Source organism: Sciurus vulgaris (genome assembly GCF_902686455.1).
Source record: "Sciurus vulgaris genome assembly, chromosome: 4".
NCBI classification, from domain to species: domain Eukaryota; kingdom Metazoa; phylum Chordata; class Mammalia; order Rodentia; family Sciuridae; genus Sciurus; species Sciurus vulgaris.
Genome location: NC_136464.1, coordinates 99,460,152 through 99,486,693, shown reverse-complemented (window position 1 = coordinate 99,486,693; position 26,542 = coordinate 99,460,152). Strand labels below are relative to the sequence as shown.

Here is a 26,542-nt window from a genome sequence, read left to right as displayed (position 1 = left end):
CCATCATTGAGCAAATGCACTTTTTCTCAGCAGCACCTGGATCATTCTCTAAAATAGACCAAATCTTATGTCATAAAGCAATTCTTAGAAAATACAAAAAAAGAAATAGAGATAATACCCTGCATCCTATCAGATCATAATGGAATGCAATTAGAAATCAATGACAGAATAAAAAATAGAAGCTACTATAACACCTGGAGATGCAATAATACACTATTGAATGATGAATGGATAACAGAAGAAATCAGGGATGAAATAAAAAAATACTTAGAGGTAAATGAGAATAGTGATATAACATATCAAAATCTCTTGGACACCATGAAGGCAGTGCTAAGAGGAAAGTTCATTGCATTGAGTTCATTCATTAAAAGAATAGAAAGTCAATGAATAAAAGATCTAACATTATATCTCAACGCCCTAGAAAAAGAAAAAGAAACCAACACCAAAAGTAGCAGAAGACAGGAAATAATTAAAATCAGAGCTGAAACCAATGAAATGGAAACAAAAGAAACAATTCAAAAAATTGACAAAATAAAAAATTGGTTCTTTGAAAAAATAAAGTTAATAAACCCTTAGCCATGCTAATGATGAGAGAGAGAAAACTCTAATTACCAAAATTCATGATGAAAAGGGAAATATCACAATAGATACTATTGAAATACAGAAGATAATTAGAAACTATTTTGAAAATTTATACTCCAATAAAATAGAAAATCTCAAAGACTTTGGCAAATTTCTAGAGACATATGACCTAACCAAACTGAACCAGGAGGACATAAACAATTTAAATAGATCAATTTCAAGCAAATGAAATAGAAGATGCCATCAAAGCCTACCAACCAAGAAAAGCCCAGGACCGGATAGATTCTCAGCCAAGTTCTACAAGACCTTCAAAGAAGAATTAACACCAATACTCCTCAAATTATTCCATGAAATAGAATAGGAGGGAACCCTTCCAAACTCGGTCTATGAAGCTGGTATCACCCTGATACCAAAACCAAAGACACATCAAGGAAGTATAACTTCAGGCCAATATTCCTGATGAACATAGATGCAAAAATTCTTAACAAAATTGAAGAAGACCTTAGGAGATGGAAAGATTTCCCATGCTCTTGGATAGGCAGAATTAATATTGTCAAAATGGCCATACTACCAAAGGCATTATATAGATTAAATGCAATTCCTATAAAAATTCCAATAACATTTTTCATAGAACTAGAAAAAGCAATCATGAAATTCATTTAGAAAAATAAGAGACTCAGAATAGCCACAGCAATCCTTAGTAAGAAGAGTGAAGCAGGAGACATTACATTACCAGAACTTAAACTACACTACAGAGCCACAGTAGCAAAAATGGCATGGTATTGGCATCAAAATAGACATATAGACAAATGGTACAGAACTGAAGACACAGAGACAAACCCACATAAATACAGTTATCTCATATTAGACAAAGGCTCCAAAAACATACTTTGGAGAAAAGATAGTGTCTTCAACAAATGGTATTAGGAAAACTAGAAATCCATATATAGTAAAATGAAATTAAACCCCTATCCCTCACCCTGCACAGAAATCAATGTGAAATAGATCAAAAACTTAGACACTAGAACAGAGACCCTGTGCCTAATAGAAGAAAAAGTAGTAGACCCAGACTTAATCATGTCAGCTTAGGACCTGATTTCCTGAACAAGACTCTTAAAGCACAAGAAATAAAACCAAGAATCAATAAATGGAATGGATTCAAACTAAAAAGCTTCTTCTTAACAAAGGAAACCATCAATAATGTGAAGAGAGAGCCTAAAGAATGGGAGAAAATCTTTACCACATGCACCTCAGATAAAGCACTAATCTCCAGGATATATAAAGAACTCAAAAACCCCAAATATCCCAATCAATAAATGAGCTAAGGAACTGAACAGACACTTCACAGAAGAAGAAATACAATTGATAAACATGTTCATCATCTCTTGCAATTAGAGAAATACAAATCAAAACTGCTCTAAGATTTCATCTCTCTCCAATCAGAATGGCAGTTATCAAGGATACAAGCAATAACAAGTGTTGGTGAGGATGTGGGGGGAGAAGGCACAATCATACATTGCTTGTGGGACTGCAAATCGGTGTAACCACTATAGAAAGCAGTGGGAGATTACTCAGCAAACTTGGAATGGAACCACCATTTTACCCAGTCATCCCATTCTTCGGTTTATCCCCAAAGGACTTAAAGTCAGCATACTACAGTGGTGCAGCCATATCATTATAGCAGCTCAATTCACAATAGCTAAACTATGGAACCAACCTAGGTACTCTTCAATACATAAATGGATAAAGAAACTGTGTCATACATACACAATGGAATATTGCTCAGCTTTAAAGAAGATTGAAATTATGGCATTTGCCAATAAATGGATGGAGCTGGAGAATATCATGCTAAGCAAAATAAGCCAATCCCAAAGAACTAAAGGCCGAATGTTTTCTCTGATATGCGGATGCTAATTCACATAAAGTGGTTGGGGGAGAATAGAGGTACTTGGACCAGACAAAGGGGAGTGAAGGGAGGGGAAGGGGCATGGCGTTAGAGATGATAGTAGAATGAATCAGATGTTATTACCCTATGTGCACATATGATTACATGACCTGTGTAACTCTATGTTGTGTACAACCAGACGAATGAGAAGTTATACTCCATTTATGTATGATGTGTCAAAATGCATTCTACTGTCATGTTTAACTAATTAGAACAAATGGAAAAAAAAAAAAAAACTCTTGTCTTCAAAAAACTGCTTTCACCTGTGAAGTACTTGACATCAGGGTCCTTGAGGAGCTGGTCTGTCAGGTCTGGAGAACCTTTTATCTATGATCTCAATGCAGTTGTGCTCAGGTTGCCCAGTCCGGAGGGGCGGCAGAGTTCCTGGGTCTAGAGTCCAAACGACTTCAATGTGGACATGTGGATTTTCACATAACATGCCCTCATATCCAACCATCCTCACACTGGTCAGCCAGTGTTGTCCTTTGTACTCCAACAGTGCCAGTACAGGATGCCAGTTCCCGTCCCATAGGCAGCTTGTCAGCCTCAAACACCAGAAGGGCTGTGGCCACAAGGGCCCATAGACAAGGTGGCCAGCCTTGAATCACAGAGTCTAGCTGTTTAGAAAGACAGGCCACTGGACAGTGCCATGTCCCCAGCATTTGTGTTAGGACTCCTATAGCTATTCCAGGCCATGCATGGACACACAGAGAGAAAGGTTTTGTGAGGTCAGGGAGTCCTAGTCCAGGTACACTGGTGAGTGCTTGTTTAATGTCCTTAAAGGCTGTTATGTTGTGTTGGTCCTCACATCAGTGGATCCTGTTTTCCCATCTTTGTGGCCTCATGGAGGGATTTGGCCATAACTGAAAAGTTAGGGATCCATATACAGCAGAATCTGGCAGCACCAGGAAATCTCAGATCTGGTGATGGGTAAAAGGGACTGGGATTGAACAGACTGCCTGTTTCCTCTTGGGGACCAGTTGTCATTGTCTCTGAGTCAGATAGAAACTGAAGTACTTGACTTTTTCTTGACAGATTTGGGCTTTTTTCTTTGAGATTTTATAGTCAGTTTCACACAGGAGAACAAAAAGCAGTTGTGTCCCCTTTATGCAGTTTTCTCTGGTTGCTCTGGTCAGCAACAGATCCTCTACATATTGGAGCAATGTACATCCATATCTGGGGACAGTAAGTATCCTTGTCATTTTGCAGGAAAGGCTTTCAAATTAGAAGCTAACGCTGTCCTGAAGATGGTTGGTGAGTTTTTGAAGCCCCTTGGCAGCCTGGTTCAGGTCAATTGACCTTTAACTGGGGGCATTCTTTCTTCCAGTGGCCCTCTAGATGGCAGTAGGCACATCAATTTAGTTTTTTTTGTTTGTTTGTTTGTTTTGCGGTGCCGGGGATTGAACCCAGGGCTTTGTGCTTGCAAGATGAGCACTCTACCAACTGAGCTATCTCCCCAGCCCTCAACTTAGTTTTATCCTTGTCCTAGATAAGGTGGTCCTTCCATTCAGACCTTCCTTTGGCCCTGTTTTTTTTTTTTTTTTAAACACTTTTAACCATTTATTTATTTATTTATTTATTTATTTATTTATTTATTTACTTACTTACTTACTTACTTACTTATTTTAATGGGGAGCTGAGGCTCAAACCCAGGGCCTCACACATGGTAGGCAAGTGCTCTACAACTGAGCCACAACCCTGGCCCCTTGGCTCTGATTTTGATATTTGTTTTGACTTTGTTCTGATGGGACCCCCTCTTCCCCTTTGGGTGACCTCTGAGTTTGTGGTGAGGGAAGCTGCAAGGAGACCCGTCTTCTTCTTCGTCTTTTGGTCTGCCTCCAATTGAGACTCTTGGTCTCGGTTGATGAAGACTGCAGTGGTCACTTCAATTAGCTCGTTGGCATTCTTTTCAGCAAACTCCAGCAGAGTTTTTGGAGTTTTCAGTGAATGTCTATCTGGGTTTGTCTCAAAAAGGCTGTGTTGATCATTTTCTTATTATCTGGTACCTCAAGATCAAAAGGAGTGAAGAGTTGGAAGTCTCACACAGTCATTTGTGGAATTGGCTGGGGCTTTCATCAGGCTTTTTGGACTACTTCTGATATCTCATTCATGTTTAAGGTTCTCTATTCCCCCTTCTTTTAGGCTGCCTGTGAGGGCCTCTTGATATCTCTTTATCTTTAGGTAGTCTTCCTCTTTGTTGGGGTCCCACCCTGAGTCTGTGTTGGGAAACTGGGTCTGGGCATAGATTTGAATGTTGCCTTGTGTGTCCAGAGCATGTTCCTCTAGCCATTTTAAAGTTGTTTGGGTCATCTGTCTACATTCCTCTATCAACCCAGATGTGTTGTTAGGTCTGGATAGTGGATTGCATTAGATCAGTCATGGCCCAGGGCTTCTCCATGTAGGAGTGAGTATAATTTTTCCAATTGAAGAGACCAAGTGGTGAAAGGTTCGCACATAAAAATCCATTGTCCCCCTCAGATGGTTCCCTTCTGGTCAACATAAGCTGGTCCTCTAGTCTTTTGTAGGGGCATCTGGAGAGCCCTCATCTGGATTGTGCCTCTGGTCTTGGGACAAGTTTTTTCCGTCTTGGGGGTTGGAGGAATCGTTGGCTCTGGGAAAGCCTCTGGCACTAAGGATGTCAAGGAGGAAGGAATAGCTGGTGTCAAGGAGACACCGTATGCTGCCTCTGGGGACAAGGGGGCTGAGGGGATAGCCTGTTGTCTCAGTGATCTTGGCAAAGTTGGGCAGAGTGGCATGTAAGGTGGTAGGTTCTTTCTGGCTCACAGGGAAAACTGGTTTCCTTTCTGTCCTTTCTTTGTCAGGCTTCTCTGTTTAGTTCCCTTTAGTTGGGTGTTAGAGACTACTATAGCCTGAGGTAACATCAACTTGGACCTTCCTTCCAGACAGGCTGTCAACCAAGGGGGCTGTTTCTGTACTATCTTTTGCCTGTAATCAATATAAGAGGATTGGTCTGGGGGTCCAGGGGTCCCGATAGCTTTTAAAAGAACCTCACCAATAACACTTCTGTCTAAAGATCTTTCTGGTAGCCATCCCATATCAAAGTTTGGCCATTCTAATTTGCAGAGTATATAAACTTTGTGGAGTGAGTTTCACCCCATAGTTACTGTTAACACCTTCCTTAAAATTTTCTAACATCCATTTCAAAGGACTTGTTTTACTTTGTGTGCCTCCCATGTTCCATCCTGCATCCTTAGGACAAGACTCACTTTGTTTGTCTCCAGTTGCTCCCCTCTCAGGAACTTAGGGTCCTCTTAGCTTTGCGGATGGGTATCAACCCCCAACCAGGAGTTTCCGCCTAGATATTGGTTGGTGGAATTCTGCCTTACGCTGAGGTACCACGGAACTGCAGATCAGGACTCTGCACTCTCTTTGGCTCTTGGGCTGGGTTGGAACCCTTCCACTGTTTGTCTCACTCACATACTTTCACACAGACAGAGTCAGAGCAAAATTCCTATATTGCCCAAATCTCCAAAATCCCAAAACCAAGGAAGGCCCTCAAATTCCTCTCTGCTCACTGACCCTGAACAGTGACTACTCAGGTGACTCCCCAGATCCTTTTCAGCCCCAGCTCCTTTTTGGAGGTTACTCAGGGACCCTCAGAGGTTGATCAAGCCTCTCTTCCACCTGTTTAGGCCTCTATGGCGAAGTCAGGTGGGATACCACTAATGGACCCAGGTTCTACCTGTTCAGTTGGACAGTGCTCCAAGTCCTCTAGTCCTAGTTCCTGTGCCTTGTGAGTTCCTTTGTACTTCAGGGCAGCCATTCTGGGGCACTGGGTGAGTCACCTCCCCTACAGGCAAAGAGTCACCTGTGGTGCACCAAGGAGATGAGTTGTCCTCAAATGTCCAGAGGAAGCCAGATCCCAGAGACAAGAAAGGCAGAAAAGCCATCTTCATCTCCACTCTCCCATCTGCGTCACCAAATGATGTAGGAAAAAGAGGCTAGACACCCAAGGAATTTGCAGGAAGCAGACTTATTGACTGCAGGGTCCAGAGGGGCTATCACCTAAAAGATTCTCTGGATCTCAAGTCTGGAAATTTCTGGAACTTTATACTGAGGGGCAGAGACTTGAAGGTTTTCGTTTTTGTAGAATCCTGTCTACGTAGTTTTTTTTTTTCTTGAGTTCACAGAAAGTGCTTTTTGTCCCATTTCTTAGATTAGTCAGTCAGAGGTTTTACGACAAAAGAAGAAATGACATCATCAAATCTGTGGCCAAACTTAGTTTTTGCAAGACAGAGTAACCTAGTCCTCACCAGAAATAGGAAATTCTATCCCATATTGAGTTTTTTGTAGAATTTTTTACTTATATTCTGTTATAAAGCTTTCTGACAAGAAGAGGAACTTATATGTTACAGATGTTTTGGGGGTTTCTGCTTAATTATGGTGAGGGTCTTCTGGGTGGGGGTCTCTGGTCTACTTCATATGAACCTTTCCTCACTTCGAACCACTGAACTCTGCTCTACACCCCAGTGGCCCCAACATTGGCTCTAACACTGGCTGCTTTGATTTCCACTTGGTGATTCCCTTGCTTTCCTAAGAGCTGTTTTTATTTAAAGGGATGAATATTTTATATAGAATTATCCATTATTTAAATTGAAGGGAAGACTGAGTTTTCTAGCCCATCATATCACCAGAACCAAAAGTCCTCATTAGTTTTATTTGGAAAAGTTTTATTAGAATACACACATTTTCTCTCTTAATTTTTTAAAATATTAGCATGGAATTCTCTATCCACCCTTGTTTTCAGGGCCATATGCATTTTCTTATTTTTTTTTTTCCCCCATAGGCCCTGTGGTATCTATTGGGGAAACCTGGTGAGGGGATATTTTTAGTTGATTCTAACATAAGCCAAATGTCAACTTGCAATAAAACACAAACCAATAAACACTTATATGCATTTATATTAATTATCTGTTTTTTAATTCCTATATTGTCTTTCCTGATGGGAGAAGGTAAAATATCAGAACTGTTGTTAAACAGAGTACATGTTAGTCACAAAGTGTCTTTTTTTCCTCTGCTCTCTCATGACAAACAAAGCTGACTCCTGATCTTCTGTGTGTGTGTGTGTGAGAGAGAGAGAGAGAGAGAGAGAGAGAGAGAGATTGGGGGTTCCTCTCATACCACGCTGTCAGTTCTGCAACTATAGACACCAGCTAGGCATCCTCTTATCTAAGTCAGATCTGACACTACCTATTTGGAAAGAGTATCCAGTCCCCACTGGTTGAAGACTTAGTCCCCAAGATTGTTACTTGCCCCCACACTTCTGATGGCAAATCTCAGGTTGTTTTACCTGAGCTTTTGATTAGTGGCTATAAATCAGGGTTCTTATAACCCCTTTTTGGGTTTTGATTAACTTCCTTGAGCAGCTCACATTTTCTGGGGAAACACATTTACTGGTTTCTTATCCAGGATATTGCAAAGGTTACAGATGAAGAAATGCATAGGGTGAGGTGTGGGGAGCGGGTACAGAGTTTCCATGCCCTCTCTGAACCCTCCAGGATTCTCCACCTGTTCAGCTATCTAGAAACTCATCTGAATCCTGTCCTTTGGGTTTTTATGAATACTTCATTGCATAGGCATCATTAAGGCAGGAATAACTGTGTCAAAATGTGATGGGACCAAAAAGGTCTGATCTAATGCTAACAGGCTGGGTGAGGAGATTCAGCAAGGTCTGACTGCTTCAGCATTCTGCTTGGCCTCTGTGCCACACTCCTCCTCCAGGGTCTGGGGCAGGGTCTCTGGAATGAGGAGGTTCTTAGGACCTATCATTAAATAAGAGAATTTTTGGCCAGCTGAAGGCAGGGAAAGATTAGGGTTTCTATGTCCTGCCTTGAGGAAGGAGTTGTGGTCCAGGAACCATAGTAAGAAACAAAAAGATGTATGATAACATCACACAGAGGCATGCCACAGCATTCCAGATGCTTGTTTTATGTGGCCTTGAAAGGCAGATCATTGATCTCACCAAGATGGTGGCACCACTGTCTTGCCCTCAATTCTGATACGTCCTAGGAAACTTAGTAATGTTGGGGAGGGGAGGCAGTAAGATGCACCTCTTTATATTGTGTCGGCATAGCGCATACTGTGTGGTGACTTTCTGAATGCTTTAGAGAACAGGCAGGGGCAATCATATTTCCCAGTAATTCACACACAATCCCATGAGTGTATACTCATATTGCCACAGATCAGAATTATAGCAAAAACAGAGGGTTAAATTAACTGAGTTTGTTATTAGAAATTCTTGATCAAGAGTAAAGATCAAATAAGGATGATTAAAGAAACTGCAACTTAATCTTATTTTTAAGAGAAAGAATTTACACAAACAAACAAATGCTCATTATAGCAGAAAGAATTATAAACCTCTTTTTAAAAAAGAGAGTGAGTTTGGTTCTTTTTGGTGATATAGATAAGGAAGAGAGATTGAGTGGATAAGAAGGAAATCAGGAAAAAAAGAGGCAAACATAATATCCTGTATCAAAGTTAAGTTAAACAAATGTGGTTAAAAGATAATTGTATTTGGAGTAAAGGCATGTATCCCATTTGTTTACAATAAAAAAAAGATAATTGTATTACTAAAATAATAGAAATAGCCAAAATGTCTTCTTTAAAAAGCCATAAAATTCCTACTTGAAGGTTATAAATCCAGCTGTTCTGAAAACCTCTATTCTTAGTCTAAGTATTTTCCCTTATTGCGAACTTCTCTTGTCCCAGCAACTAGAGAGGAGAGTATCAATTTAAGATGAGAAAACTGCCTTTAGAGTAACTTTTTAAAGCTCTGTTGCATTTTGCCACTATAGTCACGGATAACTTTACTTCTTGGTTCCTCTGTAGCAGATGGACTAATGAGAATTGCCACATCATAGACAGAGGTCACTGATGGAAATGCGTTTATGTGTCCAATCCAGAGACCAAAACTGAGTTACGTAAAAAAAATAACTTGTGTAGTCCTCTCAAAGTCTCATTTGTCAATTTAATGCTCTTCCTCTTTGATCATAAATAGCCTTAGTGATTACCAGCTACTGTCAGTTATTGAAACCCTTCATACATATTTATTTTCCATTTTTCTTGTTAAAAATTCATTCCTTGGGCTGGGGTTGTGGCTCAGTGGTAGAGCGCTTTCCTAGCATGTGTGAGGCATTAGGTTTGATTCTCAGCACCACATAAAAATAAATACATAAAATAAAGGTATACTGACAACTAAAAATTTAAAAAAAAATTCATTCCTTATATCTCACTTGGAGAATCTTTCTTCAGTTTTGTGTTTTATGCTACTCCCAGCACTTAAAAAAAAAACAAAAAAAACTTGTTTTTCCTCATGAGAAATATTAGAAGTACAAACTATAGGATAATTGTAGGCTTAAATGAAGTAGTTTTAATTGTGTTATTTTTTCATGTCAAGCATTTAAGTTCTAAATAAATGATTTCATAAATAGTACCAAAAACATTACTGGAATGAGGATGGGAATAGACACATAAACAGGATATCAGCGAGGCCTGTGCCAGGCTCTCCTCCTGTGGGTTTGTGGTCACCCTGAGAAAGGACTGCTCTTTAAATTAAAGCAAACAACAATGATCCTTGCAAGTGGAACACCTAAGCCCCAGGAAGTTAATTCCTGAATATACTGTGCACAGATTTTTACTTTGGAAAGGTCTCTCTTGATTGCATATAATTTGTCCTGGGTGACTGTAGAAATCTCTGTGGTCATACACAACTTTGAACTTGATTTTTAAGGGAAAAAGATGAGCTCCTGGTTAGGGCACAGTGCCATAGATTGCCTGTGATGTTGAAACTAATTTACTCTTTCCCTTTCTTTTTTTTTAAAACATATTATCTTATTTCTTTTAGAACAGGAAGACTTCTTCCTCCTCTCACTCCCCTCCTCCTGTCCTCCTCTTGAGAAGTGTGGTCATAACAATTTATTAATCGGATAGATTTGAGATTGTACTCTCGGGAGAAACTTTGAAGAGAAGCTGGGGGTGTTAATTAGAGTGAAGCAGGAGATTAAGCTGATGATAGCAGAAAGACAGTAATGTAGATTGCTTTCATCTTCAACCTGAGAGTGAATTTCCTTCTGCTGCCATGATTACAGCAGGACTTTAGCTCATCTGTCTTTTCTAGCAATGTCTCTTTCTCACTTTAAAATTGCTACTAGAACGTCTTTGTATGTAAACTACTTTAAGTACAGAAATCCTTTAATTTGTTTTTTCTTTCTGGAAAGCATAATGAAGATTGCTTCCAGATATTTTGCACAAACAAATGTAGATTTTCTAGTGACAGAATGTCTGTTTAAAGTGCCTTGGTTGATGGGAGAAAAAATTAACATTTCATTTTTGCTATTCATTTCATACATTTTTGGAAAGGGTATATTGCATGGCAAGTGAATAACTTCAAAAGTACATGTTTATTAGCACTCCCTTCCCTGGGAATTATCCAGTAAGCTGACTTGCTGTGGCTGTTCTGGTTTTCCAAAGTAGAATACTTAAAAGTTAAATTAACCACCCAGGTGGCCTTTACTAATAATAATATACCAACATTTATGTGTGCTCTACCTTTAAAACACAAACACACAAAGTTAGAAAAAGTTAGATCATTCAGTTTCTTCCCTTTAGGAAGGGCAAAAGGTCAGCCAATGAGAGTGAAGAGTGAGTAAGAGGAAGCTCCTTTTGATATAACACTAATAATTGTGATAATTGGGAAGTTTTGTTGAACTTCACTTCCTAGGGTTTTGTTTTGTTTGTCAAAACCTGGGCAGCCTATGGTGGTGTTTGTGCATGACAATATTATTTGGTAAGGGTTGCATCTCTGTCCCTCAAAACAAACAAAAAGCAAGCAAACAAAAATCAGTGTTTTAAGAGATGCTGACAACCTTTAATTAGGCCAAGGCAAGCTGATTACCTGTGGTAGTGACAGTAGTGAGCACTAACGATAAACATTTGGTGACTTTCTCTAGAAAGGGCCCCTCAAAGACAGGATCGAATGGGGAAGGCATAGAGGCTGAATTCCCAGCCGTGGTTCCGGAGAGCCAGTGCAGCTCCCTGAGGGCCCACCGAGTGTGGCAGACTCCTTTCCTCAGACCAGGGGTACCTGAATAAATAGAAAGCAGTGAACTCAGGGGAGGCCTTAGAACCCTGGTCCAGCACATTTCACTCAATTGGGTTGCCCTTAAAAACAGCAACAAGAAAAACCCAACTGCAAACCATCATGCCGCTGGAAACCCTTACATAATTGTAGCAGGTTTGGGTTTCCTCTGGTTCAAGTTTTCTTGCCTCTTTGATAATCAGACAATCTGAAGAAAGGCATAGAATTTCAGGGGAGAATCTGCATGACAGGCGTACAATGAAACCATTCACCACTGCTCTTTTTTATTAGCTTACATGGGATCTACATCATTCTTAGTCTCTGGCTTGGCTACAAGGCTCCATTTAAACTTAACCCAACTTGCAGACTTAACTGATCCAGGAATGACTCAATACGACTAGCCAGCTACTGTAGCTCTTTTTCCTCTTTTGATAAGGAGATTTAACACAATGGGCTTTACAGTTCTTAAATGACTCAATTTTTTTTCTTTTTTCTTTGAGTTGTAGTGCTAATATGACCTTTGGTTCTTAATAAAATTTCACATGACTTGATTATATTTTTAAAAAGTATGAAAAATACAATATTGACTCCCTCCCCTTTGAACGAAACTCTTTGTCTTGTGTGTGTGTGTGTGTGTGTGTGTATACACACAGTCATATATGTGATATAGAAGTGAAGTGCACATTCCTAATATTTACATAGTTGATTTCTATATGTTAGATATTACTATAATATTAACTATTTTATATTATTAAATTGAACTTGAAAAGATTTCCTTTGTTTTTAAGGAGTTATTATGATATAATTTTCAGCAGTATTCCAGCACTGAATTTCTATTGTCACACACTTCTGGTTATTTTCACTACTGTGTTCACTACCTTATGTGATATTTAACATTTCAGTGAATGTTAGCCAGGTGGTTAGAGGTCATGAAAGGACCACAGTGCCAATATACTTCTATTTCTTATCAGGACATACTTGGTTGTCCCTGAGTAGCTGGGGAAGGGGGCAATCCCAACAGAAGAGTGGCAAAGAGGCCCCACTCACTATCCTTTTTTTAAAGGGTAGTTAGTAACCATACTTTGGATCCACATCTCTCAGCATAGTGGTTCCCAGACTTTAGTCAGAAGAGGAATCACCAGAATGATTGGTAACATGCAGATGCCTGGACTCTACCCCTAGTTATTCTAATTCAGTAGGCCTGAGAATTTGCATTTTTAACAAGCACCCAGTTGATAATGACTGGCAGTTATTGGAACATAGTGAGAATAGTGGTACTAAAGTCACCATGAATGTTGGGAATCTATATTGCCTTCTTTACAGCATCTGTGGCCCCCAGGTGAGCAGGGGCCCACCTTGGGTAAGAGTGAACCCCAGTGTGATCCCTAAAGGTACAGATGGTGGGAAGGACAGAAGAGTTGCTGTATTTTCAAAATGTCCAAGCAGTTCAAACATCCTCCCTGTTCACTTCCGTCCATGGCAGTACCACCTTGTCCACCTCGTCCTGTGTTCCCAGGAACATGCCTCATCTGTGGGTCAGCCCTGGTTGTTTGAGGATGTCATCTCACTCTCACTTCAGCTTTCTGATTACAATTTCAGAGTGGTTGTTATCTGCAGCAATTAGTCTAAATTTTCTTCTCTATCCCCCTCCCCACCCCTATTAAAGCAATTTTCAGTAGTTAGAAACAGAGGTCTGTTTTTCAGAATTAGAAATGAATTCTCAAGAAACCTTTCGGGAATTGTGGATGTAACATGTTCATTCATCTCACGAGAATGAGATTTTTCCTTGAAGATCAGTTGAGCTGATGCTCAGAACAGATAGGGAAAATAAGTGGTAATGGCACTATTGAGGTTTACAGCAGTTTGCTAGAGGTGCTGTTGTGGGTTGTATTATAGTATTCATCCCTTTATAGCTGGCAGACTTTTTTCTGATGAGAATTTTCAGTTGGCAGAATTCACCCCCTGCATTCCCCTTCTCTCTCCTTTCCTTCCCTCCCCATCTCCCTCCCTCCCTTTCTCTCCCCCCCCCCCCCCCCCTCGTTTCTGCAGTGCTAGCAAGCAAACACAGGGCTTTGTGCCTGCCAGGCAAACACTGTACCACTGAACTATACTCTCAGGCCCATGACTGACTTTTTTATTATAGGAATTTTCAGTCTATACAAAACTAAGGAAGTACAACAGACTCCCACATATTCATCTCTCCCTTTCTAGAGTTCTCAAGATTTATCACATATCTTCAGCAACCTTTTCCATTCTTAAATTTTGCTGATGGTTTTCCCCACCTATCACAAGATTCAAGGCTGAGGCCCCTATAACAAAATATGGATTAATAAAATTACACAATTTATTTTTAATAGAAGTTGTATATGACACAGGAGCTTTCAGAAATGAAGGCACCCCCTCCAAAAAAAAAAAAAAAAAAAAAAACCAGGGAAACCTGCGTACTTTGTGCTCAGGTTTGATGAAGAGTAGACAGTCATGCAGAAGCATATTAGACAAAGGGGGGTAACCTAATGTTCATAAAGTGGGGACACTCAGCAAAGACCTGTTTGTTCAGATTCTTCTCTATGTCCTTGTCTTCAGAGATAAGGACATTCCTTTCCCAAGTACAGAGAGGGCACCTCTGGATTGACAGTCTTATGACCTGCCTTAGGAGAAGAGAGAGAACTTTTTATGGCCTGCTTTAGGAGAAAAGGGTGGGAAAAGGTCAGGGAGATCTCCCTCTTCAGTTTCAAATGCCAGGGTACCATATGATGGGGTAGTGTGCCCAGAACACCAGCATTTCCAAACTGATTCACTTTCAGAAGGAAGCAAACATGCAGTGCCTTGCTTGGGAACTGTGTTTGGCAATCTTAAGTGGTCATTAAATGTGTCCTTTCTAGGAATGTGTTCCTGAAAATCTAGATCTGAAGAAGAAGATTTTTGCTCAGCTAGATCGCATTGTCGACGATAGAGTCATCTTGAGCAGTTCCAGCTCTTGCCTGATGCCTTCCAAGCTGTTTGCGGGTTTGGTGCATGTGAAGCAATGCATTGTGGCTCATCCTGTGAGTATATTAAATTTGGAAAACCAGGCATGGTATGTGCATCTGTGGTCCCAGCTATTCAGGAGGATGAGGCAGGAGAATCACTCAATCCTAAGAGTTTGAGGCTAACCTGGGCAACATAGCAGACCCTATCTCAAAAAAAAAAAAAAAAGTTTAGAAATTGGGAGAATTGATTGTATCTCATTCTATTCATTCTCTTTTTGGAGGGAGATACAATGAATTCCAACAAATCCATTAATATTTTTAATGGCTTTATTGGTCTATAATTCACATACCATGCAATCTGCTGATTAAAATCATATAGTTCATTAGTTTTTAGTATGTTTAGACTTGTGCAATGCCAGCATTTATAAAAAGAATGTCCAAAAATCCTTTGGATTTTTATCTGTGTGCCTAAGGCATCATGGCATAGAATGAGCAATGTCTGAGGTTTTAACCCTCGAGTAACTCATCATGTAACTGAGAAAGCTGACAACTAAACAAGTAATTTCACCACTGAAGTCAAACTGCTATGATAAAAATGCACATGCTGAGTAGGATTTTGTAGATATGTAACTTTTTCAGTCTGGTTTACTTAACACAATTCAGAGTGAGGTCATTTCTGTTTAAGTGCAGATTCTGGGGCCTACTCTGAGATTCTGAGTCAGGGTTGGCTTTAAATCCTTCTTTCCCTGTTGTTCCCTTTTACCCATCCATGCAATCTACTAGGCAAACTTCCTCACTCGGCGTACGTTATGAGGTAGATTGGGTAATGGCTTCCAAGTTGGCAATGTAAGCACTCTAGGAATCTTTTTTTTTTTTTAATTAATATTAATGTATTAATATTGGGAAAGGAGAATGAAAGTGGAGATTTGAGGACCACTCAGTGAAAGACATTTGAGTCCTGACTGTGACCTCAGCACAACCTTGGAGAACCAAAGACAGCTTGTTAGGACAGGAAAGTTAACTTATGCAAGCCAGGATAAACATGATAGCACATATGGTGGCCACACCTTTGGCATCACCCAGTCATCGGAGGTTAAGGCTAGGAAGAAGCTACAGAGAACAGCTGAGCCAGCCTGGATAGGATCTGGTTGGGCTGATGATGGTAAGAGTATTTGACACTGGGGAAGGGCATAAGCAAAGACCTAGGCCAAGAACACACACAGGCATGTAGGATGTTAAGGAGGCCAGTATGGCTGGGAGAGCCCACATATTTGGGGATCAGTGGGAGAAAGTTGGAAGGCTTAGTATATAGGTTAAGCCTCCACTATCTGAAATGCCTAGGACAGGAATATTCCAAATTTTGGAGTTTTGGTTTTTGGAATATTTGCATTGACTTTACTAGTTGGGTATGCCTAATCCAAAAAAAAAAAGCAAAATCTAAAGTGCTCTAAAACTCAAAACTTTTCAAGCTTTACCTTTGTGCTCAAAAAATTTCAGATTTTTGCCAGGCATAGTGATTCACACCTGGAATCCCAATGACTCCACAGGCAGAGGCAGGAAAATCACAAGTTTGAGGCCAGCCTGGGCAACCTAGCAAGAACTTGTCTCAAAATAAAAAATAAAAAGGACTGGGGATTTGGCTTAGTGATAGAGTGCTTCTGGGTTCTATCCTCAGTATCACCAAAAAAAAAAAAAAAAAAAAAAAAAAAGTTTCAGATTTCTGGAGCATTTTAGATTTCAAATTTTAGAATCAGGGATGCACAACCTGTGGCTGGCTTATTGAGAACTGTGTTAATCTGAAGAATTGGATCCATCTTAGGTGTACAGCATCAATGCAATATGGTGGAAACTACTGCTTTAGTAGTAGTCTTCCTTGTACAGTGAAGATGGATCAGAGAGGGGAGCAGTGACAACACAGGACATGAAGGTAAACATGAGTGACCAGGACTTAGGATTGAGTGTAGGGAAATTCTTCTTTTGAGCAATAGCACTTGAAAGTGGGTAGGTACCAGATTTGCTCAGAGAAGTGGATGCCCATCAAATTTTGTATGTCCAGAAGAGGAGCTGCCTGGAACACCACTGAGCTGCTTAGTTACTATGCAGATATAAGTGAGGGTTGAACCAAGAGGGACTCTATCCCAAATTAAGTCCCACAAAGCCTGTTACATCTTTCCTTCTATGGTATGTATGTGTCCACAGAAAGTGCTCTTGGAACCTGTAAGCCATTATTAGATTGTTAAAGTGATTGCTTCAGTGGAGGGTCTTTGCTTGTTAGAAAGTTCCCAATTTCCAACCACTATTTTTGTTTTTAAGTTAGTTTTAAAATTTTTTTTAAAAATTTAAAAGAAAACCTAAACTAAATCAAAATGTTTAGAAACTACTTCTCGTGTTCTTTGACAAGACTTTTTCCACATCTATTCAATTTTAAACTGTCTGACTACTGGTAAGACTACTTCTGATTCACTTTCTTTTATGCCACACCCAGCAAAATCCTCTGACTAGCAGGATGATCAGTAACTTGAATAATGACATTTCTCTCCCTCATTCCTCTTGTCTCATCCAGGTACTGTTTGCTTTTTCTTGTTTAATCAAAGACAAAGAGCATAGTTAAAGTAAACCCAAACCTGATTGCCAAAATTAATCTCTTGTTACTTTTATGAAGTATTTTTAACCAAAACTAATATTAACTAAAGCAAATCCGATAACCCAAATTAACTGTCTTCAGAATTTTGTCTCTTTGTTTTTCAGTCATTCCATTAGCATCTAGATGAGTCGGGGGAAAGAATCATGAATAAGTTGGACAGGTAGCTCTAAGTAATCAAGAACCATTGCTAATGTCTGAGGATCCACAAAATTCCCCAGGCCAGAAAGGAGAAGCTGAGTGCTCAGCTCCCATCCTCAGTCCTTCAGTTGTCAGTTATCTTTGTCTGGACAGGAAATAGGATAAGAGAGAAGGAGGCCTGCTCATGTCCCTGAAAGTCCCTGGCAAGAGTGGATATTCAGCAATTGCAAAAGACGGCCATCTCCACCCCAGCTCAGAGAAGTCACTAGCCAGTATGTTGTGACATCCACATGTTCTCTTGGGCGCCTTTTGTCGGCTTTAGAACAGGATTTCCTCAGCGGCAGGAGGTGAGCAGAAAGCACTGACTGAATGGGCATGTGGTATCAGAGCAGAGTAGTTCTGATGGGTCTTTAGTGTGGGCTTCCTTAATTCAACAAAAGTGGCTGTGGTGAAATAAGCCAATCACAAAAAAACCAAAGGCCGAATGATTTCCCTGATTAGTCGATGATGATACATAAGGCGGGGGTGGGGGAAGGTAAGGGAAGAATGGAGGATGAATTGTGAAGAGGGAAATGAGGGGCGGGAGGGGGCAAGGGGAAGGAAAGATAATAGAATAAGACAGACATCATTACCCTGTGTACATGTATGATTACACAAATGGTGTGACTCTACTTCGTGTACAACCAGAGAAACAATAGTTGTACCCCATTTGTGTACAATGAATCAAAATTTAAAATAAAAAAAGTGGCTGTGGGTGGACATCACACACAAAAGGCTCAGGAAGACAGGTATTAATGCAGCCATTTTCTCTGTTCTGGACATGTTTTTTTGGGAGGGCATTGAGGGTACCAGAAATTGAACTCAGCGGCACTCAACCACTGAGCTGCATCTCCAGCCCTATTTTGTATTTTATTTAGAGACAGGGTCTCACTGAGTTGTTCAGTACCTCGCCGTTACTAAGGCTGGCTTTGAACTCGTGATCCTTCTGCCTCAGCTGTCTGAGCTGCTGGGATTTGGATATGTGTTTTTTGGTGACTTTGTTCACCAACCACATCTTTCTGAGGCGATGACTCCGGAATTCTGGTGTAGAGGGGTTTACATACAACAGTATAGCCCATAGAGCATGTTGGTGAAGGGTTGTCTGAAAGTTGCATTCATTCTGTCTCTGCTGTTATTTACAATCTGTGTCAGCCATCAGTCAAAGCAGGAGAGGGTTCTACTGATAGTTTAGACACACTTTACAAAGTCTTCCCTTCTTTTTCCTTCCTGACTCAGTCTGGGGAACATGATGGATTGATGGATGTTATGGGGATCTCCTTAACCCCCCAGTGCTCTTCTCTGTGAATGATGCTCTCTGGGATGAGGCAGTCTGCCTGCAGGTGGTACAGCCAGACACAGGCATTTGCTAGGATGCACGTGTATCCAGTCAGCCACTGAATTCCAGCATTGCCTAGAATTAGATCAGGGCCTGCTTCCTTCTGTATAGCACCAGGATGCTCCCCCAGCCACCTTTGCCCACACTTGTGTCTTTTCTGATGCACCCTCCTGTCTGCCACACAAACCATTTGCCCTTGTGTTGGTTGTCATGTACATATTTGGTTTATAGGCTTGCTGCTTGTAGAGCAGGTGTGTTTCTCTGCATTTCTTTGAATATCTGCCTAGTCCAAGCTCAGTGCTGCTGCTGTCCAGAGGATGCCTTTTAGCTCTCTCTGTGAGATGAGAGGACCAACTACAGAAAGTATCAAAACACAGAGGTATTCAATACTCTCCACCACTCATCTTTAGCCTGTGTTTCATCCTGGAAAGGGGAAAAGGAATCTGCCCCTCCTCTGCTGTGTGTGGATGAATTGTCAATGGCCTGGCTGTCTCCTGGGAGGGCTGGCTGCCTCTCCTGTGGGGCTGACTGGTTCCATGTGCCCAGAGAGGGTGAAGGAAGCCTGTGTTGGCGCACTGTGCTATCTGCAATCACATGCACCAGGCTCTGTTTCAGATACCCAACGGGAGGAAGAATGCTTCCCTTGTGCCTGGCCCAGCCTAGACTCCTACAGAGCCTGGCAGCTGCAGCCCCTCTCTGTACCTCCGGCCATGTGCACCCTGCCTAGGCTGAGCACAGGGACCATTCCCGGAAACCTTGGAGAAAGTGCTCCTTCTCTGAGTGTTTGTCTTCCTAGTTCCTGGAGGAGTGTCTCCTAGTTTCCCTCACAGTCTTACAGCAGAAGGGCCCATCGGAAAGGAAAGCTTTAAGACAGTGTATTTGTCCCTTAGCTTTTCTAGCAGGAGGTCTTGACTTGTTCCTCTCCTCTTTCCACCGCTTGAAATGCAAGGGGCACCATCACTGTCGATAACTACACAGTTCTGTCTCAAATTTTCTTTTCTTTCTTCTTGTGAATGCATTTCTTTTTCAAATGTTTTATCATTGGATACTGAATATCTAAGGACCTTTTCAAAGACACCCACCCCCACCCAGACCATTTGGCATAGGTGGGCCATGTCAGTAAGAGCAACACACCCCAGAGCCATCTCCTTGACCCTTCTCCTCTCTCCCTCTCTTAAGGTGAATCCTCCATATTACGTGCCACTGGTCGAGCTGATCCCTCACCCAGAGACGGCTCCTGCAACAATGGACAGAACCCATGCCCTGATGAGGAAGATCGGACAGTCCCCTGTGCGAGTCCTGAAGGAGATTGACGGCTTTGTCCTGAACCGCTTACAGTATGCAATCATCAGTGAGGCCTGGAGGCTGGTGGAGGTGCATGTGCCCTGCCCCCCTTCCCCCCACTTTCCACAGTTGAACAGGACAGTAGAAGTGACTTCCTCAGACACCCTGGGAGCTGGGAAAGTCAAAGGGCACTGATGTTTCTTGCTCTATTCCAGAGACCCAGAGCAAGCTTTGGAAATGGAATGTCATGTTACAGTTCATTGTCTGTTCAAAAGATTCCTCTCTTACAGTCAGTTATTTGATATCAGGACACGATGAAATACCTCTCTCCTGCCCTTTCATAGCCTTTCCACATAATTACCAGGGTGAGACACATTGCATTTTCCCACAGACTCATGTTTTACCCCCCTCCCCCAGTGTTAATATTTTTCAGGAGGAAAAAAAAAATATGTTTTGCATAAAATAAACTTGTATTCCCTGAAGAAACTCAACTTATTTCAAGAATTTGGAGAAGAAACTGAATAAACCTTAAACCTGTTAGTAATAAGCTTATCTTACACACAAATAAGACATACATTTTAATATATGTTTTATGTGTCGACCACATGTATCCACTGGTCCTATAGGTCTGTTTTGAACATGTATAGATTTTTCCTTGTAATTATTCCCTAAACATTGAAGTAGAACATCTATTTACATAGTATTCACATGGAATTATAAGTCACCTAAAGATGATTTAAAGTATGCAGGAGCATGTTTATAAGTTCTGTGCAAATACTATGCCATTTTATTTATGGGACTTGGGTTTTGGTATCGGCACAGGTCCTAGAAAAAATCCCCCACGTATACTGAGGGACAACTGGACATATTTAACCTCACTGTTTAATAAAAGATTTTACATGTGAGTCCACACACACCTAGTTGTGTGCATTCCCATGCCCATTTGTGTGAGGGTCCATGATCCCTGGCAGGGGAGAGGTCTGGGATGCCCTAGTGCGTGCAGAATCAGACCATCTGGCTCTTTCCTAGCTTCTACATGGGTCAAGCCAACTGTGCCCACACCCGTGTTTTAGAAACATGGTAGAGTATGTAAGGGTCTGCCCAATCCTCAGGCAGGATTCACACTCAGCTTAAACCGTCTGCACCTGCCTGGGCCCCACAGTTCCTTGTTGTGACTCACAGGGCTGCATACCAAGCCTCACCTGAGACAGGAACCAGGAAGCCAGCTGTGCCTCAGCTTCCTTGGGTGTTGTTTTTTAACTTCCCAGCAGTTTCTTCAGATCTCAGCAGATGTGCATGATGTACGTGACCCTTCCATTCCTCGCTCCTGGTGTTTGGTCAGATCCGTGCTACATTCATCACCTGACGGCCCTGTGCACCTGGCACACAATGGGCTCAGTGCTGCAACTCATTGTGTAAATTTGCTTAATGCTCCCACACCTGCAAGGTACAGTGCTGGGATTTCCACTGCTACATTGGCAATTTTAATTTCTTAGTACCTATAGAATATTCTCAAATATCAGTCAGTGTTAGGGCATTTTAAAGTAACATGGAACGTCAGGCACCCCCTTTGAGATCTATTTAAAATATCCCCACTTAACTAGAATAGGACAAAATTCAGTAGACTACAAGAAGAGTTTGATACTACAGAAAAATGTTATGCATGATGGGGGGCAGCAATTTAAATTTTTTATTTGGAAGGTATTTTAGTGTCCTGACTTAAGTTCTTGCTTTCTCCAATCTGAACAATGAGCCAACTCCAGGAAGAATTTGGAAACTCTGGTGTCAGAAAATTGGGCATGAGGTGTACACAAAGATTTTTTTTTCTATTTTAACCAGAACTGGTTTCAGTTTAAAAGATCCTAGCAAAATTTTGGTGATCCTTTTACTGTTGGAGGAGGGCAGATTGGAGGGGCTGTTGAGTTTGCTGTTTTGGGAGTTCCTACTGGTTTGCATTGTCCACCACTCATTGAATTGTCCATTTCCGTGATAAACTGCACATAGTTTTATTATTGGCTGGTAGAATCTTCTCACTCTTAGTTTCTTAGTATAACTCCTGAAAAAGTAAATTCTGCATGTGTCTCTGCATTGCCCGCTATGGGGACTCATGCCCAGAGTCCACATAAGGGAGTGAGTGCTAATATCTAGCAGGATACAGTTGGTACCAACACAAGAAGCAGCCAACAAAAATGAGAAGGTTAAGAAAGTGTGAATAAAACCCAGACTTGCTTTTCAGGAAAGTCTAGAAGATAATCTTTTTTTCAAAAACAAAGGTGGTCTATAGATAATTAGGATTAAGGCAGATTTAGAAACTATAGATGCGTCTCTCCAGGATGGGGTGAGGGGTGGAATGGGAGCAGAGCATGGGCAGTCCTGAGCTTCCATGGTGGTGAGGTGCACAGAGAGGGATATGGAAGGAGACTGGGACCTCCACTATTGCACCTACTTTGATCATATCTGCACAGTGGCAGCTCCCTGATTGGTCACCCAGGAACTCATGGGAAGACATTTACCTACTCCTGAAGGAGCTGCTGATATGGGCTTTTGAGTGTCCACATGGATGCCTTCTTTTCTGTAAGGCTCCAAGGCTTGGTGCCAGACCCATGCTTCATCTTAAGATTGCCCTAGAGAAATCTTCCCCATAATTATTGTGCCAGCTTCAGAGTGTCTCCCACTTAGAAGGCAGCAGTGTGCCTGGTGTTGTGCCCATTAGGTGGATTGGTATAAGGATGCTTGACTATTGTATGAATTTCTTGCCAGAAAATCCATGCTGCTTATCTTCAGATGCTGCAAAGTAGCAAAGGTTAGAAAATTTATGCAGAGCTACACAACTCTCTGCTGCAAATCTGCATACGTGCTCTGAGCCCAGTGAGGGTTAAATGACACCCTTCTGACTCACATCTTAAGAGCCAGTTGAACTTGAATTTATGTTTTGGTATTTTTCAACATTGAATTTTGAACTTAGATTTGAGTTTTTCCAAATTTACTTCAAAACTTTTAAGAGCAAATTTAATATCAGAAACTAGAACTGGGAATAGTTTTATAGGAGGACTAAAACTTGTTCATAAGATCCATTAGCCTTGCAGACCCCCTTCACCCTCTGTACTAGGAATGGAACCCAGGCCCTCATGCATGCTGGGCAAACACTCTTCCACTGAACTGTACCTCCAGCCCCTTTGCAGAGCTTCGTTTTTGCAAGTAAGGCCTGGATTGGGTTCACTTGTAGCTGGAATTGTCTGATACTTGATCCTGGACTGCTAAGAACAGAATGAGCTTTCAGATAGGGGAGTTGTCCCCTCCAGGACTCCACATGAATGCTGTCTCATGATTCACAAAGCAAGTTGAAAGTGGATAGGGTCTTTTCTGCTTGACTCAATCTTGGTGCATCTATCAGTTAGAGCTAGGGTGCTTTTCGGGGTAAGAAAGGTACTAGGTGACTTAGGGTGTAAAGAGAGTCCATTAGAAATGGGCCTGGGAGCCTTTGTCCAGGTGTCCAAGTGCTGGGTCAGTAGGGAGGAATGTTGATCTCTGACATCTCTGTGTGAACAGCTCTTAGCAGATCAAATTCATGTGTGAATTTCCCAGACTCTGACCCCAAGTTGGGATCTGGGCTAAAGGAGGACAGGCAGTAGGCCTGGCTGGAATGATGGTTTCCATTTCCAACCATCATGATCATGTCTTCATACTGATGTGGAAGGATCAGAGGAACATGCATTGCCACTCGCTCATGGGAAATTACATTGATTGACTAATGTTGAACCAGCCTTGCCCAGAATAAATCCCACTGGCTCATGGTATATCATTTTATTCTTTTCTTAAATTTAAATTTTTTTGTTTTAATTGACAAAAAAAATTGTGTATATTTATGTGGTACTCTCTGATGGTTTGATATATGTTTGATATATGGTTGATACATTTTGGAATGATGACATCAAGCTAACTATCACATCAATCCCTTCACACACATTTTTTGTAATGAGAACATATAAATTCTGTTCTTTTAGCAGTTTTGAAATATATAATACATTTTTAATAGCTGTGGTCACCAATCTGTACAGTAGGTCTTGAGAACTTATTCCTCTTAATTGAAACTTCATGCCTTGAATAGTACCTCCACATCCCTCCTCCCTAGCCTTTCTACTCTCTGCTTCATGAGTTCATCTCTTTTAATTGTGTTTGGTTTTTTTGGTACTGGAGATTGAACCAAGGGGCACTTACCACTGAGCCACATCCCTAGACCATTTTTAATTTGAGACAGGGTCTCACTGAGTTGCTCAGGGGTTTACTAAGTTGCTGAGACTGGTTTTGAACTTGCGATCCTCCTTCCTCACCTCCTAAGCTGCTGGGATTAGACATACATCACTGTGCCTGGAAGTTCATCTCTTTTAGAAGCCACATATAAGTGAGATTATGTTGTGTTTATCTTTTTTTTTTGTCATATTGCTAGAAATTTATCAATTTTATTGATTTTTTTTATAATAACAACTCCATTAGTCAGCCTTCCATTACTGTAACAAAATACCCAAGATAATCAACTTAAAAAGAGAAAAAGTTTATTTTGGCTCACAGTTTTGTAAGTGTCAGACAATGGTTGATGAGTGTTATTGCCTGTGGCAAGGCAGCGTATCACAACAGCACATAGCAGAGGAGCTCCACTCACTTCATGGTGTCTGAGTGCAAAAAAGAGGAAGAACAGAGTCTGGGGTCCCAATATCCCCATTTGAAGGTTCCTCCAGTGACCAGTAGACCTCCTGCTTGGCCTTACCTCTTAAAGGTTCCGTCACCTCCCAATAGCTCCAAGCTGTGGACTAAGTTTTTACCACATGGGCCTTTGGGGATCATGTAAGATCCAAAGTACAGCAAAAATCTTTTTCATTTCATTGGTTTTTTTCTCTCTCTCACTTTTTTTTTTTTTTTTTACCTCATTTTAAATCTCAGTGGCCAACTTGAAGGCATATTTGAATCCTGATAGTCAAGCATCAGACAGAAATTCTAAGTAAGGTAGGGATGTGTGTTTTGGGGGGAATTCCCATAGGCACATCCAGGTGGGGGCTCATAAAGGTGACACCAGATTGCAGCATCATTTCTAGGTCAGAAAGAGAAGGTTCTGGGAACCCTCTTACTATCCTGTCTTGACTCTGTGCATCCTAGGCCATGACATACTGACTTGCTATCACCTATTCACTATCCATCCCTATATACCCCTGTAAGCACCTCAGATCTTCTGGAGCAGAATGAGCACCCTGTGTCCAAGAGAATGAAGGATGTGGGGTCTGTTGTATTGTCTCATAGGTGTTCACTCCATTTTTTCCTGTCTAGTTTGTCTTCAAATTTGAGATAGGGCATCCCTTTGTGCACTGGGAAATTCCAGCTAGGCATGTCTGAGTATTGTATAGTAGTACTTATTCCACTGAGAAATTCACAAGATTCTGCTGGTTAGGAGTATAATTTCAAGTTCATATTCTTAAGATATTAATACAGTGAGGGAAATTGTGTTGTGATAAAAAACCTGGATAAAATCTGAGTTTGTTGTCCATAAATTCTTACCCTGTTAGGATGGGTAGGCGGAAGAGCTGGAACAGATGAACAGGAGACAAACACATACAAATTTATTACCATGCATGGGGAAACCTCAGGACAGTGAGTGTCCAACAATCCCATGAGGTTAGGATGCTTAATACCCTTCTTCATCGGAGAGAGGGAAAGAGGAATATGGACCATTTTTGAGGTACAGTAAGTGATTTGTAGGGGGATGAATAGCCTGGGAGATAATAATGAACTGTAGACAATTCTCTTTGAAAGCTGAGTGGGCACAAGAGACAGATAATAGCTTGTGACACTCTATCCAGGTGCAGACATTTCTCCATCTTTGTTCCTGTGATGAGGCTAGTTAATGAAAATGTGTGGTGGTGGGGCATGACCAAAGGCAACTGCTAGGCAACTGTTTTCTTCTTTAGCAAGCCCAGTTTTCAGGCAGATAAGGGAATATCAGAGTAAAACCTCTTCTGGCATCTGCTGATATCCAGGACCCATACCAGGGTAGCATATTGTGAGGAGATATTCCCTGTGCCCCTTTATCCCTGAGCTGCAGAAATTTGGTTCTTGGCTTTTTGACCTGCCAGGGAGGGTGTAGTCTGTATTATCTGGATAAGACTCCTTGGGATTCCAGAATCACTGGGCTTCATTTCAAACAAACAAGTCAAGCATTGGAGAAATTATAATCAAGTGTGCCTCAAGGGTCATTACTCAAATTGCAGATGAAGCTTCTCTGGAAACTTTTTTATGGACCTCTGTTGACTGTCATTGATGTGAGGATGCCACAGGGACTAGGAGTCAGCATAGGACACCATGAAGAATCATCTGCTCATCATGGTCACCTCAGTCTATGTAGTGCCTCAGCATTTTAAAAGTACTTTCCTTCCACTCACATGATTTCCAGATATTTTGAAATCAGTTCTTCATACCAGGAGAGACACATTGTTATTTTTTACTTTATACATTAATAAAA

At 41.1% G+C, this 26,542-nt stretch overlaps 1 protein-coding gene across 3 annotated transcripts in view; it reads left to right on the top strand.

Annotated features, from left to right (window-relative positions):
* The window catches only part of CRYL1 (crystallin lambda 1), a 186,699-nt gene that overhangs the window by 139,149 nt on the left and 21,008 nt on the right, over positions 1–26,542 (top strand). For all 3 annotated transcript variants that reach the window (XM_079138878.1, XM_079138876.1, XM_079138877.1), the window contains exons 4-5: positions 14,507–14,668; positions 19,930–20,124. In XM_079138878.1, coding sequence (XP_078995004.1) covers positions 14,507–14,668; positions 19,930–20,124 — 357 coding nt within the window. The remainder of the gene's footprint in view (positions 1–14,506; positions 14,669–19,929; positions 20,125–26,542) is intronic.